General features: G+C 38.5%; 1 protein-coding gene across 8 annotated transcripts in view; it reads right to left on the reverse strand.

The window, feature by feature from the left end:
- Positions 1-12,374, reverse strand: part of Ccdc91 (coiled-coil domain containing 91) — a 182,718-nt gene that overhangs the window by 126,618 nt on the left and 43,726 nt on the right. For 6 of the 8 annotated variants that reach the window (XM_090319078.1, XM_090319123.1, XM_090319104.1 and 3 more), the window contains 3 exons: positions 6,834-6,994; positions 5,039-5,236; positions 4,119-4,223 (listed from right to left, as the gene is read on the reverse strand). In XM_090319078.1, the coding sequence (XP_090175204.1) occupies positions 4,119-4,223; positions 5,039-5,236; positions 6,834-6,994 (464 nt within the window). Of the gene's footprint in view, positions 1-4,118; positions 4,224-5,038; positions 5,237-6,833; positions 6,995-8,023; positions 8,113-12,374 lie in introns of all 8 variants that reach the window. The other 2 variants (XM_090319112.1, XM_090319088.1) reach the window with 2 other exon arrangements.

Genomic DNA, 12,374 nt, shown 5'->3' on the forward strand with positions numbered 1-12,374 from the left:
AAGTGGTTGTGTGGTAGAGGGCTAGCCTTGAGAAAGCCCAAGGATAATGCTCAGGCCCTGAGTCTAAGCTCCAGGACTGGAAAAAAATGAAAAAGTGTTTTCCAGTGAAGACCAATTACATAAATGCCAAATGATTAACAAAATATAAAGAAAACTTTTAGTTATTTATGATGATATATTATAAGCACAATTTAGTCATGCCTGAGTCTCTGTAGTATTATAAATCCTAATTCTTGTCAAGTCAAGCCTGTATGACACAAATTAAATATTCCTGTTGAAAAGCACACCTGCAGAATATCTAACACATAGTCCTATACTGCATAAACCTGGAAAATATAAATCACTCCCTTACTTAAGATACCTATACCTTTATTCATCTTTTTTCTACCTAAGAGTTTACTCACTCCCTAAAAAAAACATTTTTCCCTAATTTTCTAAATTTAGAGCTATAACAATAAAGACCAAATTAGTTGAGAAATTCTTCTCTTTAAGAAATATTAGGTCAGCAGGAGGGATCACTACCACACTGTTGGTGGGAGTGCAAACTCATTTAACCACTATGAAAAGCAGTTCCTCAAAAGACTAGACACAGAGCTCCCCTATGACCCAGCAATCCTACTCCTTGGCATTTACCCAAATGTCCAGAAACAAGGACATACTAAAGCCACTAGCACAACAATGTTCATTGCAGCACTACTTACCATAATGAAGATATGGAGCCAACCCAAATTCCCCTCAGTAGATTATTAGATCAACAAGATATGGTATTTATACACAATAAAATTTTATGCTGCTGTCAGAAAGAATGACATCCCCCCATTTGTAAGGAAATGGAAAGACTTGAAGTAAGCCTGACCCAAAGGAACATAGGCTCAATGGTTTCCCTCATTGGCAATAATCAGTACACATCTAGGATTCTCCTAGCAGCGGATTACACTAGCACAAAACCTAGATACACGAGATCATATATGATGAGGCTAAATGAAAGGATCTCCAGGATATGGAAACAAGAGCTTTATCTTGTGTGATTGTTGTTCTTAATGTACTATGTTATTCCTCTTCTCTGTTGTTGCCCTTTGGTTAATCTCATATTGTTACAGTATCTGACTTTGTTACCAGGCATATTGTATATACGTTTATTTATTTGAAATAGGAAAGGGAATGGGGGAAAACTAGATGAGGGGGGGTGAGGAGAGGGAAATGGGGACAAAAACATGAGAAGGGGTATCAATGTGTGAGAAGTAATGTGCCTTCTATCTGGCAAATATAACTGTAACCCCTCTATTAATTATAATTTTAAAAAAAGCAAAAAAGAAATATTAAGCCAGGACTATAGCAAATAGTAGATCAAATTACCTAAGGAACAAAAGGCACATGGTATCCTTAATATGCGGTTATTAAATCCAAAGTGTACAAGAGCGAGGACTCAATAACTGCATACCCAAAGCTATGGACATGGTAATGGAAATACAAACATAACTATATAGACAAAAAAAACCTATGACTTTATAATCATGTTTTATTTCATAAATTGATATGTTTCTATGACATACAAACCATTAGTCTAATTTTGATTAAGTTCTAAATACTAAGTCCCAGAGAATGTAATTAGAGATTCCCTCCTTGAACAATAGTTTGTTAACCTTGTCATTTAAAATATGATGTAAACATAAGCCATATAATTAATGATTGTTGTTCTTAAGGTAGTATGTTATCTTTCATCACTTCTACTGTTCCTTGGTTATCTCATATTGTTACACTATCTCACTTTGTTACCAGATATCGGATATAATTGTATTTGGTTATCTGAAATTGGATAGGGAACGGAGGAAAACAAGATGAGTGGTGGGGGAGGGGGGAAGGGAAATGGGGACCAAGACATGTGAAAGGGTATCAATGTATGGGAACTAATGCACCATTTATCTGGCAAATATCATTAATTCTATTAATATAATTAATTCTATTAATTACAATAAAAAATATATTAAAAAATAGTAGGTCAAATTAAAATACATTTTTCCTAAATGTTTCTGGAATTAATACACTAAACAATGTCCACAGTGAACAAGGAGAAGACAAACTTCTCACCTTCTTTCCCTATATCTGGCTCTGTGTGTGTGTGTGTGTGTGTGTGTGTGTGTGTGTGTGTGACAGAGAGAGAGAGAAAAAGAGAGAGAGAGAGAGAGAGAGAGAGAGAGAGAGAGAGAGAGAGAGAGAGAGAGAGAGAGAGAGAGAGAGAGAGAGAAAAGAGAGATTGGTTTGAGCTAAAGAATCTCATGGATGGGGCTGGGAGTTTGGCCTAGCAGTAAGTGCTTGCCTAGCATGCACAAAGACCTAGGTTCAATTCCTCAGTACCATGTACTTGGAAAGCTGGAAGTGGTGCTGTGGCTCAAAGTGATAGAGCCCCAGCCTTGAGAAAGCCCAAGGAGAGTGTTCAGGCCCTGAGTGTCCGAGCCCCAGGACTGGGGGGGGGAGGGCGGGGGGGAAGAATCTCACGGACTTTCTGCTCAGACTAACTGCAAACCTGAATCCTCAGATCTCAGTTTCCTGGGTAGTTTAAGATTACAGGCATGAGCCACCAGCACCTGGTTTCTGAATATGTCTGAAGGGAAAAATCATTCTAAGCAGAGAGATCTTAGAGTAGAGAAATTTCTTTTAAAGACAAAGAAAGAGGGCTCGGGAATGTACACCAGATCTTATTTTATGTGACACAGTTATCAAATAAAACCTTCCTACAGCCAAGAAGTTCACCTAAATTTATTGTTTACCAGTTTAAAAAAATATATAGTTGGGATGAACTTCTGAAGTTACTTTGGGATGAGAATGGGAATTCATGTTGGGATCTTACCCAATTTATACGTTTTAAAGGACACTCTGCTAGTTTAAATAAAAACACAGGGATCTAGCAGACCTATCTGTAATCTTACTTTCTTAGGAAGCTGAGATCTGAGGGCGAAAGCACAAAGACAGCCTAGGCAGTTAAATCTGTCTTATCTCTTAACAGCAAAAAGCTGGAAGTGGACCTGTGGCTCAAGTGCTGGAGAACCAGCACCAGTCTTCGACAATAAAGCTGAGCAAAAGTGTCCCTGGCCCTAGTTTAAGCCCCCTACCAGCAAAAAGAAAAGAAATGAAAAGAAAGAAAAAGAATGAGCAAGTATATAAACAGGGAGGCTAACGAAGGAGACTGTGGTAAGGATTCAGGCAAAAGACAAGCACTGAACAACTTTAAAAATGCTAGGGAAGAAAAACAGCAGAAAGTAAGGGTGCAGGTAGGGGCAGTACTATCAGGAATGATGCGAAGGAAAGTTGACATTAGAACTATAGTATGTAAGGAAAAATAGCAGCTGTGTATCTGAGGAAGAAGAACTCCAAATACAGAAATTAAGCTAGCTAAAAAGCAAGAAGGGATCGAAGACGGCAGGCTTTGGTATCATTTCTACAACATGACTTTTTGTGTAGGATTCAGGGCAGGGAAATGACATGGTACCTGTAAGTGCTACACAGACCTCTGGCTAAGCCATGGGCAATGGTCTGTAAGGGAGGTACAAAAAAAGCAGGAAGAGTAGTTAGAAGATTCTTCAGGATTCCAAGAGAGAAATAATGGTAGTGGTGATTACTTGGGTAGAAACCTGGATAGGGAAAAGTCTGAATTGAATAAAGAGAGAAGTAGATTTCACCTCTAGCCATTACAAAGGTGAACTTACATGTGGCACTGGTGACTCTTGCCTGTAATCCTAGCTACTCAGGAGGCTGTGATTTGAGGATCACAGTTTGAAACCAACTCAAAATTGTCTGTAACAATCTTATTTTCAATTAACCAACAAACAACCAGAAGTAGACCACTAGCCTTGAGAGACAAAGTTAAGCAAACTAGAGTGCAAGGCCCTCAAGCTATATGATCACACACGTGTGCGTGCACACACACACACACGCACGCACGCACGCATGCATCTCTCACAGAATCATACCATGGTGATCCAATTCCATTCATTTCACCAATGCTGATCAATATTTTACCACTTATTTAAGTACTATATTGCAAAGTCAGAAAGTATTTACTGAGTACTTCCTGATATTAAAGCTCGTACTTCATCCAAAGTTCTCAATTTTAATTTTACCTGAAGTTCTTTGTATCTATCTTGAAAAGAAATGGCCTCTTGTTGCTTTTCTTTTAGAAAGTCTTTTTCTAAGACACTATGCTTTTCCATCAAAGATTCCACATCCTAGAAGAAAAATCCAAGCACAAATTTTGTAAGCATTTGAAGGGACAGAATAAACAAACAGTACCAAGGAAATAGTTTTTAAAGGAGATTCATATATATATATATATATATATATATATATATATATATATGACTTGTAATCTTATTCAGGAGACTGAGATCTGCAGATTTGAGGTCAAAGCCAACCAGGGAAGGAAAGTCCTTGAAACTTGTATCTCCAATTAGCCATTAAAAATCCAGAAGTATAGATCTAACTCAAATGGTAGAATACCAGTCTTGAGTGAAAAGCTAAGGGGATAACCCACAGGCCCTGAGCTCTAATACCAGCACAAACAACAACAACAACAACAAAGTACATATGTAGAACTGGAGATTTCTTCTTCTTCCTTCTTCCTTTTTCTTCTTCCTTCTTCCTCCTCGTCTTCTTCCTCCTTCTTTTTCTTGTCAGGGGCTTGAACTCAGGGCCTGGATGCCGCCCCTTAGGTGTATTGCTAAAGGCTGGTGCTCTACAACTTTGAGTCACAGCTACTCTCCCAGTTTTTGAGTGGTTAATTGGAGATAAAAGTATCATAGACTTTCCTGCCTGAGCTGGTTTGAATTACCATCCTCAGACTACTGACCCTCAGGTGCCAGAGATTTCTTACCAAAGATTTTTTTCAACTGATACTCTGACATGGCTCATTTCAACCTAAACCTAAGGAAAGACACACCATCTTTTTTTCTTCCAATTAAGTTTTTCATCAGTTTTGGGCTCTTTTAAATCGCAAGTTTTCTATCATTCAGACATTTTATCTCCTAGGCAAATGTAAACAAACCTTTTGAATTCTCTTCTTTTCTTCTTCAGACACTTTGAGTTTAATCTCCAAGCTAGAAATTTTTTCCTGAAGCTCTGTGTTTGATACATTGGCGCCAAGATCATCAGACCCATCCACAAGAGCAAGTGTTCCATTATTCGTCTCCTGGGTCAGAGCCAATGGGAAAAGGGAGATGTCCAAATGGGTATGTGTTGACTGCTAGATAAATATATATCAATACACACACAAGAGGGGAGGGGAGAGATAGAGAGAAAGGAAAAGAGAAGAGGGTTAATAATTTTAAAAAATCTAAAGAGCATCAGAAACCATATTTGAAAATTAAGCTGCAACAATTATTTGAAATTACTTCCTCTTAAGTCAATCGACAGAAGACTTCTAAATGTTATAACACCTTGATCTTTGTAGTAAGAAACTAAAGTTCCCCATTTTATTTTTTAAAGTGTTTTTTTTTAATTTTTGTCATTAGTGCAGTTGAAAGCTTAAATTATTTTCTTCTACCAGCTTTAATATTTTTAAATTTATTATTTTTAAATCGTTATACAACTGGATACCTTTTAAAATTTTTTATCATTACAGAGTTTCAATTCAACAAATCGATTTATGAGTAAAATGATCTTGATCAATGTGACCCCTTGTCTCACTAAAAATTTTATTAGTTGAAAACATGCAATTCAATATAGACATATCTGATACATAAAATTTCTTAAATATATGCCTAAAAATCTATTAATACCTTAAGTTAGAAAATGAGGTGCACATTTATCAGGAATGCAAGTTAACCATCACCTTACAGCAAAACAAACAGGTTACTAAATTGTGTATAACACTGCAGAAATCAAATTGGAACTGTAACCCCAATGCCTAGCACCATATCAAGCTCAGTGAGTATCAGAATGAACAGACTCTATGAATGCTGTCTATGTTTGCACCCTAAAACTGAAACAAATGCTCTAGTACTTGAAAATATGTTAGCACTTGCTGAAAAGACAGGAAATTATTTCACCTTTCGGAGTTGAAGACGTTAAAAGCAAAGCTAAGTTCATTTTCATACATAAAAACTAAAAGACTATTTTGGTAATAACAGCTACTTAAATATTTTTCAGTTAATATTTTAAAATATTTTTCAGGGCCAGGAGCATGGCCTAGTGGTAGGGTGCTTGCCTGGCATGCATGAAGCCCTGGGTTCGAGTCCTCAGTGCCACATATACAGAAAAGGCCAGAAGTGGTACTGTGGCTCAAGTGGTAGAGTGCTAGCCTTGAGAAAGAACAAAGACAGTGCCCAGGCCCTGAGTTCAAGCACCAGGATTGGCAAAATAAAATAAATTTTAAAATATTTTTAAACTGTGCCACAAAACTCTTATTTTTTTTAATTCAAGATAATAGTTTCAACATTAGAATATTTATAACTACAAATATTTCTTTTAGGAAAGCAAGTTGAAAAAGAAATTATAAATCTATCAAACAGGTTGAAAAGCCATAAATGAATTAAATTAGAATAGGAGTTCTTATATAGGCAGACTTTCCCTAAAATAGGCTATCTTGCTGAATGCCAGTGCTCATGCCTATAATTTTAGCTACTCAGGAGACTAAGACATGAGAATCAAGGTTCAAAACCATCCTTACTAAGAAGGTCTGTGAAATTCATATCTTCAATGAACAAGAAAAATACCAGAAGCAGAGGTATGACTCGGGCAGTAAAGAGCCAGCCTTGAATGGATAAGCTAAGAGACTGCACCCAGGCCCTGAGTTCAAGTCCCAGTATCGTCACACACAAGAAAAATGACACTGTTATTACTTGTGCTTGAGGGACAGGGTGACTGTCGATGCTGGTGTCTGAGTGTGTGTTCTCTGGTGAAGAGAGGAGTACATCTGAAGACAGGCAGCTGGTCGGGGGAGATGCATGTTCATGATCCAGAACGATGTCAGAAGAGGCTGCTGGAAGGTGGACTGCAGATACTAAAAAACAGCACAGGAAAAGAAACAGGATGTGTTATACCAGAGAGTATAGACAGAAAAGTAACAGGGGAAGGGAAAGTAATAAGATTGAAAAAATCAGGGCCTTTTGACTTCCTCAGAGACCATTATACAAGTCGAAAACCAGGGTTTCTAAATTAACATGTGCTTTCCAGGCAAAGAAAATAGTTTCACTGTATCTTACTGTTTATATGCTAACACTGCCATGTTTCCAGTTCAGAGAAAAGAATCATACCTAATACCTATTCATTCAGTCCAGAAAAGGAAAACACACACACACACACACACACACACACACACACACACACACCCCAGAATGCCTTGCCGGGCCATGCCCAGGCCCAGGCCGATTACCAGGGAGACAACTACAGAAACAGATGTACTCAAAGACATGGGGACCTTATGACCCAGCAATTAAACATTGTTAACAATAAAATGAGCAAGGCAAAAGAAAATTATCCTTTTGATTAAAAGATCTTTCCTGTTAATAGTCTAAATTTAAGCTTGCTGGATAGCTTCTTCAGAAAAATAAAAGCTGAAACATAATTTTGAAATTAGTTTCACAAAAATCCATTATTATATTGCGATTAGCATTCAAATAAAAAGGTCATGAGCCAGGCTGGATAATTCATAGCTGGATAGCCTATAACACTAGCAATTTATGAGGCTGAAATGTAAGGATCAGAGTTTCAAGTCAGGCCAGGCAAGAAAGTCTGTGAAACTCTCATCAATAATTAACTACCAAAAAAAGGCTAGAAGTGGAACTATGGCTCAAGTGGTAGAGCATTAGCTTTGAACAAAATAGCTCAGGGACAGCGCCCAGGCCCTGAGTTCAAGCCCTAAGACAGGCACACAAAAACAAAACAAAAGGTTCTGAAAGCAAAGCCAGTGGCCATGTATGAAAGAAAAAAAAAAAGATCGATAGTTTTCAATATTTAAATAAATTTGAACACAGTGTCTTGAAACTGAAGAGGAACTTGTAGACACGGCCTTTGTCCAAACCACAGAGACCTTCACTCCACATTGGCATCAGTGGCAACGTCAGTGTAGATCTACCACAAAGTCTGGAAGGCAGCTCACAGCGGAGATGGCATTGTTCCCTGAGAAAGACATTTAGGAGGCCATGAAGTATGAAGAAGCTAAAGACTCTATGACCCTCACTGACTCTAGCCTATTATTGAAGTATCTTATATGCTTGTACTATGTGACAATATTGTGACTATAAATACTATATGGCCATATCAAATAATGAAGAGATCCTAGCTTCACCAACAGATATTACTCAAACACAGAAAAATATAACCTGAATGTGTATTTCTTTGTTTCTAAAATTCACTCACATTTTTTGAGACAGAATACTTCCTATCTGAAAATATTTCAACTTAATTATAACAAAAATATACTTAATCAACTTTGTTGCTGTTACCTGTACTCAGGGCCAAGACATTGTCTCGGAGCCATTCTGCTTAAGGCTAAAGTTCTACCACTTGAGCCACAGCTCTGCTTTTGGCTTTTGGCTGATTAACTGGAACAGGAGGCTTGTGGACTTTCCTGCCCAAGCTGACTTCAAACTGCAATCCTGAGACCTCAGCACCTAAGTAGCTAGGATTACAAGTGTGATCCACTAACACCTGGCTACTAGTAAACTTAAAAAAAAGAAGTATCTAATAACTAAAAAAATAGCCCATCACAATGAGTAGGGTCTGCTGTGACTCAGCATGCTGTGGGCTGAGGGCACACTCCAGGTATCCTGTCACCTAATGAACGGGCAGAGTGGCCATGGAAGTTTAAATAGGCCAGGAATATTGTCAGCACAGTGTTGCTATTATTCTAGCCACTATTAAAGATTCTTTAAAAGTCTTGAAAGAGAATTCATTGTATATACCACAGAACTGAGAAAAATAAGGGGTGGGTTGATGGGAGGTTAAAAATGTTGAAGGGATGACATAAATCATGATGTATTCTGTACATAAACTGCTTTGTCAAATGGCAAAAAAAAAACCTAACCTAAAAATTAAGAACAATAAGGGAAGGAGTGGGTGAGAATGTTGAAAGGGATAACAAGATGTACTCTATTCATAAACTACTTTGTTGAATGGCAACTCCTTTGTAAAACTATTTGAAAAAAGGAATGGTTATTTAAGGTAATAAAGGCTTTTAGACTACGATCCTGGATCCAAGAAATGCCTTATAGTACCATCTACTACCGAGATACTTGAACATATGTGCTGTTCATGTTTACAGCTATACTCTCATACTACTGTATGTTTCCGTGTCTCACATTAGGGATGGGAGGAAAGAAGATGGGCAGAACACATGGGAAACAGGACAATGCAGAGAGAAAAGGGAAGGAGGAGAAAAGAGCAGATTGATGAAGAAAAACAGGAGAGGGGAAAAGAGAAGACAGAGGGCAAGGAAGTTGAAAAAGGAAAAGCTGAGAGAAGAGGAACAAGAGGGAGGGAGAAGAAGAGGAAGAGAGAGGGGAATCAGGGAGAGAGAGGGGAGAGAAAGAGATAGACGAGAGGAGAGAGAGGTAGAAATGGAAGAAAGAGGAAACGAGGGGACCCCACGCCACCTGAGAGCTTCAGCTATTTATCCCTTTTCCTTGTAACCAAACTAGAACAGCGTCTAGCTCATCTTGGTTTCCCTCATCCTTGTCACTTTCACTCCCCTTGTCCTCTCTGTTGGTGCTAACTCAAATGACCACTCAGCTCTCACCTTCCTCCACAGTCCTGAGCCCCGATGGCCACCTCCACGTCCCCTGAAAGCCCGTCCTAGTACCTAGGAAACTAGGATCCTCCACATTTACCCTACCATTTTAACTCCTGTCGTGCTTCTCTCAGGCTCTTTCTCCATGAACCGTCATGTTCCCTTTATCCCTCCTCCATGTTATGGCATTATCTAGACACTCAATTGTAGATTAGCACTTTCAAAACCCATTCTTAAATTACCATCTATGTAACAGCGACTACCAACTTCACCTTTATAGCCCAAACCTCTCCACATCCGGCTACTTAACTGTACTTACCTTATTGGCAAACAGATCCATTTAGATGTCCAATGGGTATATTACGCCTACTAGCATTTTATAAAGCCCAGCTTTGCCTCATGCTTAACTTCTCAGTTAAAAGCACCTCAATGAACACTGTGCTTGCCCAAGCCAGAAATGATACCAAGCTAAGTACTAAGCTCACTCCAGTTACACTGTGCTACTAACATTCCTTGATTAGGTCATACTGTGTAACACTACTGTGACCTCACAACATGACTGCCAAGTTAAAAATCACAGGAATTCAAGTCAAAAGTGGATCTAGATAGGAGCTAATATCCCGCTGTGCAGCCTTCAGCAACTTTATGTAAATTCCCCTAAGCCAAAGTTTCCTCCTCTAAGTTGTATGTTTCTCAAAAGATTTACACAGTTTAAATAAGAGACTACTACAGAGAGATGACTTAGCTCAGTGACAAGCACATTAAATTCAAGAGCACAAGGAAATGGATCAATAAAGTTGGCATTTGGCAATATGCACAAGAAGGTTCTCTAAACCTAATTACTCAGAAGGCCAACATCTAAGGATCTAAGGATCAAGAAGTCTGAAGCCAGCCTGGACATGAAAGTCACTGAGATTCTTATTTCCAATTAACCAGCAAGTAGAGGTGTGACTCAAGTGGTAGAGCACCAGCCCTGAGAAAAAAAGTTAAAGGACAGCACCTAGGCCCTGAGTTCAACCCTACTCCTGGGTGAGAACAAAAAGAACAGCTTCAATGGAAACTGTTGAGCAATAGGGATTTCTGGGGAGGGAAAAAAAAAAAAAAAAAAAAACACAGGCTCAGTTAAGGGTGGAGGGATACTAAGACAATGAAATTAGGCTAGCAAGGGTGAAACAGGGTAAATATGGTTAGCAAAGGAAACCATTTAGTACTGAAGTCGTATTAGGAAGGTGAAGGCAGGGTGGAGGAGTGATGTAGGAAGGGGTGAGCTGCTGGAATACATCTACAGCTACATGTAGGTAAGTATGCTTTGATGGATTATATGCATGGTATGAGGAAATATCTGGCATGTAGCTAATGTATAAAGTACTTTTAAAAAGGAAAAAGAAATAATCTTTACTAGAGGATTTACACATATATATCTAACCTATCGTATTAGAAATTCTTTTTTGAAACACCATGCATAAATGTTTAAAATCCTTAAATGAACTTCCTTTTCCTGTAAGCAATTACCTGTGAAAATGAGTCACTATTCTCTCCACCTGGAAAAGACACACAAAGTAATACAAGAGGTTCCAATCTTTGTGTTCACCTTAAGAACACCCAATAAACAGCCCAGTCTATCAAGGATATATGTATCTGAAAAGCCACCAAGTATCCGAAATGTATCATTTTAAAGAAGCAATGTGTGCCATTCTGGTGCAGAATGGTAGTGGTGTAGGTGAGCCCAGATAAAACAGTGGGGCCAGGCCCAGGGCAGGCGGCCCAGAAAGCATTCTCCATCCCTCTGCACATGCTCAAGAACATCGAGAGTCATCCTGCACCAAAAGGCTTCGATACAGACTCTGTCACTGAACACACCCAGGAAGCACCAATGCACTAGCAGAGCTCCTGTGGGATTACACCATGCATAAGCTTCCTGCCACACGGAGACAGAAAGGAACAAACTGCTCCTAAGCCAGAGGACAACGCTGTACAAGAACAAGGCAGCCCAGAAGAAGTGGAAACTTACGGCACAACAATAAATATAGCATAAATTAAAGGCAAATAAAAAGTAATAATAAAGAAATCATAAAATGCTTCATTACTGTCAGGCACTGGGGGCTCACACTTATAATCCTAGCTATTTGAAGGCCGAGATCTGAGGATCATGGTTCAAAGCCAGCCCAGGCAGGAAAGTCATGAGACTGTATCTCCAATTAAGTACAAAAAAGTCTAAAGTACAGGAGTGGTTCAAATGGTAGAGAGCTAGCCTTAAGTGAAAAAAAAAACAACACAAAGCTCAGGGACAGTTCCCAGGCTCTGAGTTCAAGCCCCAGGACCAATGCTCCTCCCTCAAAAAAAAAAAAACCTTAATTACTACAGAAATGTTCAGTTTCTATGTTAAAAATATTAGAACATAAGACTTTTCCATTTTCAAAACATTAATTTTAGTGTCCACTTTCATGGTCTTACATAGAAATGTTAATATTACTTACCAAACCTGTAAATATATCACTCTAACTTATAAGCTTCTGAAATGTGGCTTCAATTAGCCTTAAGAAAAACAGATAAAATATCTCTAAACTTTAACTTCCCATCAACCTTAGCAGGTAAGCAAAACAAAATTATCAAATTAAACTCTAAAGCAAGAAAAGCTGAAATGATATCCATA

This window comes from Megascapheus bottae, chromosome 2 (genome assembly GCF_031878675.1).
Source record: "Megascapheus bottae isolate mThoBot1 chromosome 2, mThoBot2.hap1, whole genome shotgun sequence".
In the NCBI taxonomy this organism is placed as follows: domain Eukaryota; kingdom Metazoa; phylum Chordata; class Mammalia; order Rodentia; family Geomyidae; genus Megascapheus; species Megascapheus bottae.